General features: G+C 42.5%; 1 protein-coding gene across 2 annotated transcripts in view; it reads right to left on the reverse strand.

The window, feature by feature from the left end:
• Positions 1-562: 562 nt before the first annotated feature.
• The window catches only part of c5h6orf136 (chromosome 5 C6orf136 homolog), a 38027-nt gene continuing 21581 nt past the window's right edge, over positions 563-17008 (reverse strand). Inside the window, exons 4-7 of one of the 2 annotated variants that reach the window (XM_063048122.1) lie at positions 12698-12786; positions 7970-8170; positions 7085-7154; positions 563-5781 (exon numbers count right to left, since the gene is read on the reverse strand). In XM_063048122.1, the coding sequence (XP_062904192.1) occupies positions 5638-5781; positions 7085-7154; positions 7970-8170; positions 12698-12786 (504 nt within the window). In that variant the 3' untranslated portion in view covers positions 563-5637. The remainder of the gene's footprint in view (positions 5782-7084; positions 7155-7969; positions 8171-12697; positions 12787-17008) is intronic. The other variant, XM_063048121.1, reaches the window with a different exon arrangement.

The following is a 17008-nucleotide window of genomic DNA, read 5'->3' on the forward strand; positions in this document are numbered from 1 at the left end:
GGGAAATATACAAGCAAGACACTTCATGACAAGAAGCCCCCGCATGGAATTAGGCCTTCATCCCATCGCATACATGCCAAATATGAAGCACATATCAACACTTTCCTTATTTACCTGCACTTGGTCTGTGGTCTATTATGCCTTGGTAGTTCAAGTCTCATCCGAATACTTCTTAAATGTCAAGAATCCCTGCCACCACCACCACCACCACCTACTCAGGTCGCACATTCCTTGCAACTACTCTTGGGTATTTTAAAAAATACCTCAGATCCTCTCTAACCCTCTTTCTCATCAGCCTGTGTCCTCTGAATTTAGGTACGTCTGCTGTGGAGACATCTTTTCCCATCACAATAACCACTCAGCCAAGTAACTGGTGTCAGTTATAAATCCCCAGCAAGTGCATTTGCACTGGATTGAGAGCAGACAAGAGCTTCAACATACCCAAAAAAATCAATACTTGGTCTAGTCGCTATGAAAAGATTTACTTACAGAGATGAGTTGCAATAAAACCATTTTTAGCATTTATCAAGTATAATTGAAACAATTCTTTTATTATATTGAAAGACTGTTCAAAGTCTGAGATTTGGTACTAATTTTATTTATATATTTTCTCATATATATTAGAACTATATACACCGTCAAATTATGCAGCTGTTTATACAATCAGTTCACAATGAAACATGCATTCATGCAGAACACAAAGCAGTTTTCAAAGATGCAAACAAGCACCCCGCTTGCAAGAATTTCAACTGCCCACCTGCCTCTCTCATGAAGCCCATGTGGAATTATTCAGTGGAGGGGCCACAATGGGCTTCAGGACTGGGAACAGGGCATCTTCAGAGTTGGTTTGCGATCTAAGCCACTTCAATCCCTTATAAATATCACCAACAACGACCGCTCTTGGAGCTTGGCACTACCACTGGCAGCTTGCCTACACAGAATTGAGATGGCTGCTAACGCCAATGGCTAATGTACTCACAAGTACTCCACCAGGTGACTGCTCACTTGAATGTTTGTTAAAATGCAGGAGAGGTATGTCAGAATGCAAGATGTTTTCTCAGAGGACCAAAGCATAGCAGTGGGTAGAAAGCCAGCCTGTGAGGCATGATAATCAAGGCAATGTCAGTAAGACTGACATTGTTGGTCATGGCATAGAAAGAATGGTTCTACCTCAATATCTGTCACTAAAGTACAGAGCACACCCATGAATTCCTGAAAACAACAGATCTTTGAAGCGTACCGTCAGCATTTTCTAATTTGCTTTTCTTTCTCCAGCATTCATGTTTTCCTTTGCATTATCACTTCAAATAATTTTGGGTCATGAGTTCATTAAAATGGTGACATTACAAACTAGCATGTCGCACATTAGAAACCAGCCTTGTTTGTTTTGAGCAACAGGGTCAAAAGTTCACATAGACCAGAAATGCTGACGTGATTTGCTCTCCACTGTTGCTGCTTGACAGGTTTTTATCTCAGATTTCCAGCAACTGCAGGTTTTATGCTTTTAGGAATTTGAAACATTTTTTACAGAATGTATATAAAAAATCACTGAGATTAAATATACTTGTTATTGCAATCAGCCAGGGGAAAACTAATCATAATGCACTTTGATTTGACACCATTATTTGCATGAAAACAGGAGATAACATTTACATCTGGTCACTTAAGATCCAGGTACAATTTTCTATGACATCCAAACATCTTGCTTTGATTATGTCAATTGTTTTTCTACATGTGTCTCCTCCAATCATTTATATAAAACAAAGAGAGATAATTCTATTTCTTCCACTAAAAGTGCTGTCGTATTGCAAGTTAAAATGGAAGCAACTTCAGATGGATAGCAACAGCTCAAGAAAGCCATTAACCACGGTTAACCACCATACCTGCTCCAGGACAACTGTCGACATATGACCTGCATTCAGTTTGACTACATGATTCCCCCACCCCATGGACTAATGAAAAATCAACTGCTCTAGAAGTTATTCACCCCAACATTTTCCCAGTTTGATACTCACAGCAGAATGATAATCAAGTAACCCATCACAGCTTTCTGGAGAAAGACCATTGAAGAAACAATGTATTCCAGATAATGGTCGTCACAAAGAAATAACAAGGTACAAGGAAAAGTGAAAACAGTGAAGGAAAACCCTACAAGATCATGGGTGTTCCAACAACTGCACGCCTCATTTTTGGATATTGAGGGAATCAAAGGAAAGTGATTACTATTGGGAAAAGCCATGAAGATCAGCCAGGATCTAACTGAACAGGCTCCAAGCAGGAGGGAAAAAACTCCTGTCTCCGTTTCTTATTTTCATTGGTGAGCAAATCTGGAACCAATTCTCACTGGTTCCTCTCAGGAGGTTACTAAATTTGAAAGCATCTCCCCCAGAGCGCTTATGGTGCCAACTCATTGAGGTTCAGATGGACTATTGCTCAGAGGGGCCAATGGTTTACTCCTACTCTTTATTATGTTCCTGTCACCAAATTCCCCTTCTTGGGTCACAAATAAGCCAAGTTTGAAATGTTAATTTAGTTTCTTCATGCTGATGAATGTCAAACCACTGGAAGAACCTACCTCCATTGAATGACTAGAAGAGAACTTCTTAGCTGGAATCCACAGTCCTGTATTTGAATCTCTACTTGGTGGTGACAACTTTGGGTGAAACTGAGTGTCAGATGGTAAAGGGATTCCCCTCTCTGGTTTCACTTTACCCTTTGCCTTGTTTTTTGTGGCTACCATTATCTGGAATGCATTGCTTCTTCTACAGCCTTTCTCCAGTTACGTTCTTAACCCTCTGTGGTGTGTTTTAGGACACAGCACATCCTTCCCTCATACAAGGAGCACAGTCCACTGACTGACGAAACTCAGTTCAAAATTGCAAACAAACTCCCTCATCAGAACTTATTGCATGCTATCGAGTCACACAGCCCAAAGTACTTGGAGTAACTGATGAATACCTGACCAGGCTGCTTATTTCCATCATTTTGTCTTATGAACTTTGGACACTTGGTGGGCCTTCAAAGTCTTACAGATCTAGAAGGTAGAGGACATAAAGGTCAAAAAGGTCAGAGAAACTGCACTAATGCTGCTGGTGCAAAGGCTGTCTGCACTGTGGAACAACTTGCACTACACAGAGCAACTGAAGCACAATGAAGAAACCTCATTCACTCTTACTCCTATGGGCCATTGGAGACAGCTCACTTTAAATCACATCGTTCCCTCAGATCCTTCGCCATTGATAAGGGTCACAAGTTTGCCCATCTAAACAACAACTGCAAGAGATAAAATACAATGAAGTGGTAGGGAACTGATTCTATTTCTCTCCAGAGTATGCCAAAGCAATTAGTTACTTCTGCAGTGTACCCTCTTTAATGAAGCAAGACACGGCAGCAAGATACACCAGCTCAGAAGTACCACAGAATCTCCCTCCAACAGTTCAACATAATTCATCATTCAATAGATCAACATTTCATCCAAAGGAGGCCATCTCTCAGCATAGCAATGCTACAGCTCTACTCCACAGGATTAAAGGCAGACTGCACTTGAGCAGCGGAACAACTAAACAAGGTGACCAGTGAAACCCATAAAGCAAAAATCAAATCTTTGCCAGCCAAACCCTCACCGATCAAGTTTTGATATATTTTCTTATCCTCAAGTGCTTAACGTCACAAAGCGTTATTTGGAGAGTGGGACGTTTCTCGTAGAATGGAACCTGACCATATTCAGCACATCAGGAAGCATCTCAGACAGAGGTGGGTGTTTCAGCTGTATGGGGATGGGGAGGGTGGAGAAAAACAGGCAGAAAAATACAATCACATGCCATTTCCTTAAAGCCATTTCACTTCTCTCAGATCTATTCAGAATCCAATGATCCCAGGAACCGGAAAAGCAATCGAAGCCACCAGCCTGAAAGACCAGCTCCTTTCTCCAGTTACTGATGCTGCTCCAGGAACTCCACTTACATTTCCAATTTCCAGTGTTCTGCCTCTGCTGTTGGTCTGAGGGTCAATAACTTTATCCATCCTAAAGGGGATGTGGACACGAAGCAAACCCTGCACAGACCGGGCCGAAATTTCCTCTTCTTGCATCCAGCAAACACAGGGAACCGCAGTACACATAGCACAATCCTTTTGTTATGAACTTGCATCAGGGCGAGTCAGTGTCAGCTCAGTGAGTCTTCACCAGACATCAAGCGCCCGTTGACAATAATCCCACTTCTTCTGGTGTTTCCAACAATTCGCACCCCCAGTCACACGCTGGGGACTATTTGCAGCCAATCAACCCACAAACATGCCTTCGGGATGTGGATGGAAACCCACACAGCCACAAGGGGAATGTGTAAACTCCACACAGTCAACACAGAGGAGGTCAGGATTGGACCCGACTCTCCAGAGCTGTGAAGCAATGTCTCTAGTCTCTGTGACACCCTGACATCCGCTGGTTTATAATCACAGCCATTACTGTATCTTCCCGTTCCCCTTTCTCTCACGTACTTCTCATCTGGGAGACTTCTCACTACTTGAGCCGACCGATTCAAAGGGCCAATGAAGAGAGAACGCTGCCAAGTGGGGAAGCATATAAAACCAGGCGAGGCAAATGAGCTGACACCACAGGACAGTACCAAGTGTTGCTCTGGCTCAGGATCTGTACCTTGGATCAATGATAACAGAAGGATACAAACAGATCGCACGAAATTATTCGATGAAAAGCAGGGCCAATTTCCCCTGGTGCCCTGACCACTGTTTATCCTGCAACCAACTGACACTGCACTAAAAACCCAGTCACTACATTTTGTGAAATCCATGTTGTTAAGAGTATTTGTCCGAGTTTCTCATTAGTACTATCAAGTAGCAACGTCCAGATAGCCATCAATCTTTGGGTAATGTATACATTCCTCTGCACTTTTCTAACCTTTACACCCGTGATGATATAGAGTCCTACAGCCAAGAAACAAGTCACTTGGACCACTACAAATCATTCCATTTCATTCTCCCACACTACCACCAATTCCACCACTCTCCTGCACAGTAGGGAAAACTTATAGCAGCCAATTTGCCTTCCAATCACCAAGCCTTTGGGACGTGGGAGGAAACCGAAGTTCCCAGGTCACAGGGAGAATGTGCAAACTCCACGCAAGGGCAGCAGCCAAGATCAGGATCGAATCCAGGTTTCCAGAACTATAAGCAGGAGGTCCTCCACCTGAAGCAATGAATGGTGAAAACACGGGACGCATCTCCCCAGGCAATCCAACAGCTCTAACAACTAAACCCCATCCGTTAATTTGGTCACCCATTGTGCAAGTGGGAAACAAACACCAACATTGGACCTTTGCCCAACAGTTGTTTGCAATGGTGGGACAAAATGTTGATACAATGACACAAAATAACTTGGTCATATAAAGCTCTATTCAATCCACATGTAGTCTGACATATCCCTCACCCATCAGATTAGTCTCTTCAGCCAAACGATGTGCTAGATTCAGAGCAAGGGTGGTACAGAACATGATACGGACGGAAGGGATTTCCAAAGATGCCTCAAATCGCGGGAGTAGCTGAAGCAGCCCAGAGATGCGAGGTGTCGGCGTTGCCTTCACCCAGGCACGGTGAGCTCTGTGTGGACGTGCTTCCCCAGCTCTCTCAGCAGTGTTTCTGCCCCACTTTGTCAGTGAGCTGAGCAAAGAGGAAGTTCAATGCCGGGCGGTGCTCCTCCAGCCCCAGGGCAACCAGGGCTCCCAGCAGCAGCCTCTTCACCTTGACAACGGGGGGCTGGGTCGGAATCATCTGTGGAAAGAGCAAGGCAAGACATCAGCAGGGACACAGCAAGCCATTAAATTGAAATTACATGAAGTGGTGAGACACAGGGACAGAATGCATGCTCACGCTCCATGCTCAAAGTACTGAGGTGGAATGTTATTACATTTGTATTACGTTGGTTAAAACGCAACAGACGATCTATCGGAGGAACTCAGTGGGTTGAGCAGCATCTGCGGGAGGGAAGAAATGGTTGATGTTTCAGATTGAGACCCAGCATTCAGGTCAAAATAGGGATTCAACCCAAAAAGTTGACGTCACCCCAAATATCTACCAAATATTGAAAGGCCTAGACAGAGTGGATGTAAAGAGAATGTTTTAATAATGGGAGATTTCTAGGTCCAGAGGGTTCAGCCTTAATAGGAATTCATCCCTTTAGTACAGAGGTGAGGAGGAATTTCTTTAGCTAATGGGTGGTGAATTGCCACAGATGGTCATGGACCCCAAGTGAATAAGTATATTTAAAGCAGAGGTTGATAAGTTTTTGATTAGTAAGGGTATCAAAGGTTACCAGGAGAGGGCAGGAGAATAGGGTTGAGAGGGAAAAATAAATTAGCCATGATCATACGGTGGAGTAGATTTGATGGGCCAAATGGCTTAATTCTGTTCCTATGCCTTATGAAACTACAGGAGCAGGAAATCTGAAAGGGGAAAAAAAAACATCTGCTCCAGCACATTTTAAATATAATCCACACAATGTGCATCTAAACTGTCTTTCAATCCAGGAGGCTCTACAAAACGACCAGGGTAGATAGGACACAAGGTGGGAAAGTCATCTGGTCAACAGAGTTGGGCAAGGTGGTGGAAAGGAAGAAGGTGGGCACACTTACTATTGCTCAAATGAAGCAGAGCACAAAAGACAAGCCTTTAAACCAAATGATCCAAATCAAGTACTTAGGCTACAGGCAAGTCTCCTCGGTTCTTCTTTATTTCTTCCCATTGGCATGTGCCTCTAGTCTGTTCTTTATCAATGAGACAATACTTCCTTAAGTATCTCGAGACCATTTCCCTGAACCACAAGCTACGAGAAGGATTATACATTATGGTCACCTTCCCAATTTCTTCTGGGACTTAATGAAGTGTCCATCCTTTAGATGCCTTCCCAACAATCTAAGAGCTAAAAAGCAGCCCAAGCCACCAGCTAATCGAGTTATTGATCCCCCAAGCACTAGCTCACGAGTTTCTATACAAGTTTGTGCGGACAGAAATTCCAATGGATGGACAGAATACTTCCAACCAAGCTTCAAGTAATCTCTGATTACTCCAGACTCACCTTGCTGACTTTGTGTCGGTGAATAAGTCCATCAGGGCCCAAGTAAAAGATTGAATATGCATCGTAGGTTCTAGGAGAGGCAGAGAAATAAATATACATTAGAGCTTCCAGACAAACAACAGCACGCAGTTCCTTCCCATATCCTAACAATGATACACATTAGGCTGAGGCTATATAAGGCATTGGTCAGACTGCACTTGGAGTATTGTGATCAGAAAGGATGTGCTAGCTTTGGGGAGGAGGTTCACGAGAATGTATCCAAGAAAGAAAGGGTTGATGCATGAGGAGCATTGGGAAGCTCCGGGCCGCTACTTGCTGGAATTTAGAAGAATGAGGGAGGAAATCTCACCGAAACCAATTGAATATTCAAAGGCCTAGATAGAGTGGATGAGCAGTGGATGTTTCCCATAGAGGGTAAGTCTGGGACCAGAGGGCACAGCCTCAGAATACAAGGACATCCCTTTAGAACAGAGATGAGGAGGAATTTCTTTAGCCAGAAGGTGGTGAATCTGTGGAATTCATTGCCACAGAGGCCACATCATTGAGCATATTTGAAGTAGAGGTCAATAGGTTCTTGATTAGGGTATCAAATATTACAGGGGGAAAGACAAGAGAATGGGGTTGAAAGGGATAATAAATCAGCCATGAATGGTCTAATTCTGCTCCTATATCCCATGGTAGTTAATTTGCCACTAAAAGCTGCCACTGGGAGTGTAGATGACCAGCAGAATTTTTGGTGGGGGTGGGGGAGGGAGTGATGTTTGAGGGGAATGTGTGCGGAATGAAATAGGTTGATGAGTAAAGTGAGTAGATAAATGGGTGTCTGATGACTTTGGTGCGGACCTTGTGGATCAAAGGGCCCCGTTTCCCTGCTGTATTTCTCACCTGTATAGTTCAGTCTTGTCTTTCTTGTAAAACTTCAGTATGAGTACATGGAGCGGGATGCCAGTCACCCGCCAGCGCACCTGGACTGTCCAGTCCTCGGGGTGCTGCGTCATCTTCATCACCTCCATCTGAAGGTCGGCATAGTAGTTCCAGGCGATGAATCGAGACAACGTCACCAGGACCCGATAGATGCTTCGGCCCCTGCAGGAACAGAAGCAAAACCACAGTTAAAGTAAAACAAAATGGGAGCAGAGGTGCAGCATAAAGGAGCCTGAAATTCCTTTGCCATTAACTTCAATGGGATTAAATTCTTAAGGCTAGCCATTTCTTCATTCTAGTCTCCAAATTTGCTGATGATACGAAGATTGGAGGTGTAGTGGTCAGTGAGGAAGGTTTTCAAAGCTTGCAGAGGGGTTTGGACCAGCTGGAAAAATGGGCTGAAAAATGGCAGATAAAAGGTTATACGTGTGAAAAAAGTACATGATACTTGTGAATTCCTTATCCAAATAAAAATAAAATTTAAGAAAAAAGAAAAATGGCAGATGGAGTTTAATACTGACAAGTGTGAGGTATTGCACGTTGTAAGGACAAACCAACATAGAACATACAGGGTTAATGGTAAGGCACTGAGGAGTGCAGTACAACAGAGGGATCTGGAAATACAGATACAAAATTCCCTATAAGTGGCGTCACAGGTAGATAGGGTCATAAGGAGAGCTTTTGATACATTGGCCTTTATTAATCAAAGTATTGAGTATAAGAGCTGGAATATTATGATGGGGTTGTATAAGGCATTGGTGAGGCGGAATCTGGAGTATTGTGTTCAGTTTTGGTCACCAAATTACAGGAAGGATATTAATAAGGTTGAAAGAGTGCAGAGAAGGTTTATAAGGGTGTTGCCGGGACTTGAGAAACTCAGTTACAGAGAAAGGTTGAACAGTTTAGGACTTTATTCCCTGGAGCGTAGAAGAATGAGGGGAGATTTGATAGAGGTATATAAAATTATGATGGGTATAGATAGTGAATGCAAGCAGGCTTTTTCCACTGAGGCAAGGGGAAATAAAAAAAAACAGGAGGACATGGGTTAAGGGTGAGGGGGGAAAAGTTTAAAGGGAACATTGGGGGGGGCTTCTTCATACAGAGAGTGGTGGGAGTGTGGAATGAGCTGCCAGACGAGGTGGTAAAGGCGGGTTCTTTTTTAACATTTAAGAATAAATTGGACAGATACATGGATGGGAGGTATATGGAGGGATATGGTCCGTGTGCAGGTCAGTGGGACTAGACAGAAAATGGTTCGGCACAGCCAAGAAGGGCCAAAAGGCCTGTTTCTGTGCTGTAGTTTTTTCTATGGTTTCTATGTTTTTTCTAAAAGTCTATCAACATCAATCCATCAAAAAAACTGCATATTCACAGCCATTGGGGTAAAATTTCACAGCCTGATGAGCTGATACACTTCTCCCATCTGTCCTGATGGTTAGCCATTATTTTAAGGCATCTGAGCTCAACTTTCAGACACCATCAGTAAAACCAGTGTGATGGATTGAAGCAATGCGTGACATTCTCATTTCTTACAGATAGGAGCAAGGGAAAATGAGTATTATTGACAGAAATAGTTTAACGCTATGTAATAGTTTGTTACAGTTTGTAACACTACCTTATTTCTTTTTCTTAATCAAGTCGGTAAGATCAATTTAAAGATTAACACAAACATGTCAGGCAGTTGTGGTGGAAGAACACAAAGAAAAGAGCCAAATTAGAAGCCAAAATGGGTTTTACTGTCTCCAGAAAGGCACAAGTTTAGTGCTCATCTCAAGCAGAGGTGGGGAAATATGCCACCACAGTGATTATAGTTGTTTCCCAATTGTATTTTAATGAAGGACAATCAAAAATCTTATCTTCATTCAGCTTGGCTCATGTGAATCCAGGCATCAATGTGATTCACCCTCAACTACCTCGTCAGTGCAGGAAACTAGTGGACCAGATGGATTTACAAAGGAACAGTAAATACATTCCTGGTCACCACTACTGAGACAAGTAAATAAGCGTCGAATTCCAGATTTACATAGGTAACTGATCTGTCAGTAGTTTCTAGCTACGCACTGTGCTCAGCGAGGGCTCAGGTCTCAGCCCACAGCACAAAGCGCATAACCCTGATGCACACCCTAGTACGGATAGTGCTGAATTTCAGATGAAATATCACAGGGGCCTTGTGTGCCCTCTTCTATGTTTTTTTTTTAAGTGCATAGCACTTTTGTTAATGTATAAGGGACTATGGAAATCATACCTGGTGCCATAACCAATATCAGAACTTCAACAAAAGAATCTTTAAAATAGAACCTGGTCATTTATGACATTGGTGCTGTAGTTCCTTTCCATGCCTTGTGGCGCATCGGGCGGCTGGCACCTTTCCATCCATGCTGGGTTGAGCACCAAGCTAGCAGCTCATCCTCATTTTTTTAAAAAAAGAGAACGCGCCCAAGACCAGTGCCACCTTCCCAACAGAATAGATTCAGTAATATAACCATATAACAATTACAGCATGGAAACAGGCCATCTCGGCCCTTCTAGTCCATGCCAAACTCTTACTCTCACCTAGTCCCACTGACCCGCACTCAGCCCATAACCCTCCATTCCTTTCCTGTACATATAGTTGTCCAATTTAACTTTAAACGACAACATCGAACCTGCCTCAACCACTCTCTGAGTAAAGAAGTTCCCCCTCATGTTACCCCTAAACTTTTGCCCTTTAACCCTCAACTCATGTCTTCTTGTCTGAATCTCCCCCACTCTCAACGGAAAAAGCCTATCCACGTCAAATCTATCTATACCCCTCATAATTTTAAATACTTCTATCAAGTCCCCCCTCAACCTTCTACATTCCAAAGAATAAAACCCAACTAGTTCAACCTTTCTCTGTAACTTAGGTGATGAAATCCAGGTAACATTCTAGTAAATCTTCTCTGTACTCTCTCTATTTTGTTGACATCTTTCCTATAATTCGGTGACCAAAACTGTACACAATACTCCAAATTTGGCCTCACCAATAGCTTGTACAATTTCAACATTATATCCCAACTCCTATACTCAATGCTCTGATTAATGAAGGCCAGCATACCAAAAGCTTTCTTCACCACCCTATCCTCATGAGATTCCACCTTCAGAGAACTATGCACCATTATTCCTAGATCCCTCTGTTCTACAGCATTCTTCAATGCCCTACCATTTACCATGTATGTCCTATTTTGATTAGTCCTACCAAAATGTAACACCTCACATTTATCAGCATTAAACTCCATCTGCCATCTTTCAGCCCACTCTTCTAACCAGCCTAAATCTCTCTGCAATCTTTGAAAACCTACTTCATTATCCACAACGCCACCTATCTTAGTATCATCTGCATACTTACTCATCCAATTTATCACCCCATCATCCAGATCGTTAATGTATATGACAAATAACATTGGACCCAGTGCAGATCCCTGAGGCACACCACTAGTCACCGACCTCCAACCTGCCACACAGTTATCCACCAGCACTCTCTGGCGTCTCCCATCCAGCCACTGCTAAATCCATTTTACTACTTCAATATTAATACCTAACGATTGAACCTTCCTAACCAACCTTCCATGTGGAACCTTTTCAAAGGCCTTACTGAAGTCCATATTGACAACATCTACACTTTACCCTCGTCAACTTTCCTGGTAAAAACTTTCCTGTACTGTGGAGAATGTTCCAGCTTGTTGTATTGCTGTCTGCAATGAAGCAGTCATTGCCCAATAATCCCATTTCTCAATAACCCTTGAGAAATTCTGTTGTGTTATTTCTGATCTGCTGTCAATGCACCAACCTTTACAGCAAATCAACATTTACAATTTTAAAATTTATCGTGAGGATAGAACTTCAATGATTGGACATTCAGGTAAGGAGTATATACTGGGCTTAAATATATGCTGTTTTACCCACAAACTATCATGGACCTCAATCAAGGAAAACTGACACAATTAAAGTAGTAAAATCACTACTATCAGGCAGCAAATTATTGGTTTAAATGTCAACTCCTTCATACATTTAGAAATGATAATGGATAAAAATGACAATCATAAACAATAAGCATTTTTAGTAACAATGCCAAGTTTTCCAACAATTAACTAAAAAGTAATCACTGAAAGTGACTCACGCCGTAGTAGATTTTTCAAGGTTTCAACTTTATGTTCAGCCTTTGATTCAATGTGCAAAATTAGTAGGGATTTATCACTATTGCTTGTCAGCTGAGATCTAGGGTAAGTGAAGGAGCCAATTTAAGACAATCATTTTCATATGGAAATTGATTATATATTCAACATCTTTTCCCATAAGGTATAGGAGCATAATTCGGCCATTTAGCCCATGAAGTCTGCTGCCATTTTATCATCCTCACAACAATCTTTAATTATGACTTGACTATTCAGAAATGTGAATACTTTGGCCTGTTATATATGTAAAATAAATTCAGCCATGTTTTCATCAATCGTTGACAAGGCATCTCAGTAGAATCAGGCATTACCAGGCACATCTGTAGTTACATGCTTCACCACTAGATGGTGCCTCAAATCCAGATTCAACAGAAATTGCACTCAATATCCTTCTGGCGTAGGAAAGTGCCTTAACGTGTACCTGAATGAGCGGGGCATAGAGGAACTAGAGAAATACTGCAGGATGCTGGCCTACACATAGTGAGCAGCAACTCACCGTATCTTCATCCGTGGAAATGCGCTGATGAATTCCACATTCTCGGAGTACATCTCATAATCATGTGGCTTCAGGAAGAAGTTCGGCAACTGAAAGCGCAAGAGGAAAAGAAACGATTACAGTTGGAAACAATAGATTAAAAATAAGGCAGCATATTTGTTTTAAACGTACGATTAGCAGTGAGATGGCAGAGGACAAGTAGTGCTTCGTAGTACTTCCATGGCCAGAATCTCCCACCATTTTGTAATAGTATGGCAAGCAACCCTTCTGTTTAGGAATTCAGATGCAGGGGAATATACCTTTTGTGAGATGGACACTGATTTTATTAGTTAAACAAACTTGGGATGATTATTCTCCTAAGCCTGTTATTACTAATAAAAGATGTAGGACACTGAAGAGCTATACATTGTCACAGCTAGTAGAACCGCTGCCTCACAGTTCCAGTGACCCCAGTTCAATCCTGACCTCTGGTACAGTGTGGAGTTTCTCCCGTCACCTCGCGGGTCTCCCAAGTGCTTCAGTTTCCTCCCACATCCCAAATATACATGGGTGGGTTAGGTAACTGGCCCAAGTGTGTAGAGAAACGGGAGAATCTGAGGAAGATAAAGGGAGTGTGGGCAAAACAAAATGGGTGACTGGCGGTTGGCGCAGACTCAATGAGCCCCAGGCACTGTTTCCATATCTACAACTCCATGTCCAAGTGTGATGGGTACACAGAGCCTGATTATGAGGTACAATCAAACACAGGAGAGAAACAGATGACCACAAATAACATGAACAAGGGAGTCAGAGAACCCCAGCAGTGGCAAGGAGTGAGGGTGGAGGTGTAGGTCAGGCTCATTAGAAGCCCAAGCTCTGCTCTCCAAACAGGATAATTATGTGAAGCGGTGGGAGGCATGTCTCACAATGGTTATGAACACAAGATTCTGCAGAAGCTGGAAATGTGTAACACACACACAAAATGTACATCAGGCAGCATCTACAGAAAGGAATAAACAGGCAACATTTCAGGCTGAGATTCTTCATCAGGAGCCATATATGGTTATAGCTTTGAGTAGCACTGTATTTATCCATGAGCACAGAGGCCACAGCAGGAAAAAAAGGATACATAAACTGGGGTCTCAAGCTGGTCAAACTTACAACCAAGACAGAGGACTCAGTTCATTTTGATCAGCCTGATAGATAATATTGAGAGAGGTTCAAGTGTTTTTCGTGTCTGTTGTATTTTTAATGAATGTTATTACCCACCTCACTTCAGTTTTACCTTTTTTAAAATTAAAGAACCAGGCAAACTACATATACCTAATCCGGATAGGCTAGTGCAGAAATTGCTGTGGCCCCAGCAGGGATATTTCCAAGCATCCTTTGCAATAGGTGAGGTGCCAGAAGGTTGGAGGGTAGCTTATGCTGTTCCGGTGTTTAAGAAAGGATCCAAGAACAATAGTCATGAGTACGTTATTGGAAAGTAATCTAAAGGACCAGATAAATGAGTATTGGGATAGGAAAGGTCCTTATTAGGGATAGTCACAAATTGTAAGTCATGTCTAACCAACTTATAATTTTTCGAAGAAGTTACCAGGAAAATTAATGAAGGCATGGCAGTGGCGGTTGTCTACATGGACTTCAGCAAGGCAAGTTTTCCAAGGTCCTGCGTGAGAGGTTGGTCAAGGAGGTTCTGTCGCTTGGCTTTCAGGATGAGGTAGTAAAGTGGATTTGACATTGGCTTCACGGGAGAAACCAGAGATTGATAGTAGATGGTTGCCTCTCTGACTGGAGGCCTGTGGTGTGTCACGGGAATCAGTTGGTGTGTTATTGTTCATCATCTAGATCAATAATCTGGATAATAACGTAGTACACTGGATCAGCAATTTGCAGATGACACCAAGAGCAGGGCGGGGACAGTGGGTGTAGACTATCAAAGCTGAAAAATGGCAGATGGAATTTAATGCAGACAAGTGCGATGTGTTGCAATTTGGGAGGACAATCCAAGATAGAGCTTGCATGGCGAGCAGTAGAACAGAGGGATCTGGAAATATAGATCCATAATTCATTAAAAGTGACATCACGGGTAGATAGGGTCATGAAGAAAGCTTTTACCACAACGGCCTTCATACATCCAAGTATTGAGTACAAGAGTTGGGATGTTATGGTGAAGATGTGAAGGACGTTGGTGAAGATGTGAAGGACGTTGGTGAGACCTCACTTGGAGTACTGTGTGCAGTTCTGGTCACCTACCTACAGGTAAGATATCAATAAGACTGAAAGGTGCAGAGTAAATTTGGAAGGATGCTGCCAGGCCTTGAGGATCTGAGTTAGTGAGAGGTTGAATAGGTTAGGTTAGGATATTATTCTGCAGAGCAGAGGAGAATGAGGGGAGATCACAAAGGTATATAAAATTCTAAGAAACATTTTCAGGTAACTGCAAGCATGCTTTTTCCATTGAGATTGGTTGAGACTAGAACTAGAGGTCATGGATTAAGGGTGGAAGGCAAAACATTTAAGGCCAAAAGATATGGGAGCAGAATTATGCCATTTGGCCCATCGAGTCTGCTCCGCCATTTCATCATGGTTGATCCATTTTTCCTCTCAGCCCCAACCTGCTACCTTCCCCCCATATCCCCTCATGCCCTGACCAATCAAGAATCTATCAACCTGCGCCTTAAATATACATAAAGACTTTGCCTCCACAGCTGTCTGTGGCAATGAACTGCACAGATTCATCACTCTCTGGCTAATGAAACTCCTCATTCCATTCTAAGAGGACGCCCCTATTCTGAGGTTCTCCCTTCTGGTCTCATCATAGGAAACATCCTCTCCACATCCACTCTATAGTGGCCTTCACACCATTTGGTACGTTTCAATTAGGTCACTCATTCTTCTGAATTCCAGTGAATACAGGACCAGAGTTATCAAACGCTCTTCATATGACAAGCCATTCAAATCTGGAATCATTTTCATAAACCTCCTTTGAACCCTCTCTAAGGTCAACATTTCCTTTTCGAGGTAAGAGGCCCAAAACTGCTCACAATACTCCATGAGGCCTTACCAGTGTTTTATAAAGTTTCAACATTACATCCTTGCTTTTATATTCTAGTCCTCCTGAAATGAATGATAAACATTGCATTTACAGTCCTCAACTTACAAGTTAACTTTGAGGGAATCATGCACAAGGACCCCCAGTCCCTTTGCACCTCAGTTTTTGTATTTTCTCTCCATTTAGAAAATAGACTTCCCTTTCATTTCTTCTACCAAAGTGCATGACCATACACTTTCGAACACTAGTTTCCATCTGGCACTTCTTTGCCTGTTCTCCTAATCTGTCTAAGTCCTTCTGTAGCTTCTGCTTCCACAAAACTACATGCCTCTCCACCTATCTTTGTATCATCTGCAAATTTTGCAACAAAGCCATCAATTCCATCATCCAAATTATTAACATACAACGTAAAAAGAATTGGTCCCAACACAGACCCCTAATGGACCAGCAGTCACTGCAGCCAATCAGAAAAGACTCCCTTCATTCCCACTCTTCTCCTCCTGCCATCAGCCTCTCTACATTTATCCATGCTAGAATCTTTCCTTTAATACCATTGCTGCTCTGCTGTCATCCCTGACAGTGTTCTTTTCCAGTCAATGCTGGCCAAGTCCTTTCTCATTCCTCTGCAGTTCTTTACTCCACTATAATGCTGATACATCTGACTTTAGCTTCTCCTTCTCAAATTTCAGGGTGAATTCAATCATATTATGATCACTTTCCCCAAGGGTTCCTTTACCTTAAAACTCTCTAATCAATTCCGGTTCATTGCACAATACGCAATCCAGAATAGCTGGTCCCCCAGTGGCCTCAACCACGAGTTGTTCTAAACAGCCATGTCGTATGCATTAAGGAGGGAAATTCTTCATTCAAATGGGTGGTTAGAATGAGTAATGAGCTGCCAGGTGAAGTGGTAGATATCGGTTCAATTTCAACATTTGAAAGAAATTTGGATAGGTGCATTGATGGGAGGCCAATGTCTAGATGCAGGTCGATGGGACGAGTCAGATTAATAGTTCGGCACAAATTAGATGGGCCAAAGGGCCTGTTTCTGTGCTGCAGTATGACAGAAAGCAATTCTGAGGTTAGGAAACATGCTGTGTGGATTTTGCAATAATCAGATAGGGAAACGTCCCAAGGAAATGGTTAAGATGTAATTGACAGATAATTTTTCTTCAATCTCAGTGCTCAGATAGTAAAAAGGGAAGGTCTCTGTGGTATTAAACTGAGAATCAACAAGTATTTGACAAGCATTTTGTACAATCTCTATTTAAATATCA

Source organism: Mobula hypostoma, chromosome 5 (genome assembly GCF_963921235.1).
Source record: "Mobula hypostoma chromosome 5, sMobHyp1.1, whole genome shotgun sequence".
Classification (NCBI taxonomy): Eukaryota; Metazoa; Chordata; class Chondrichthyes; order Myliobatiformes; family Myliobatidae; genus Mobula; species Mobula hypostoma.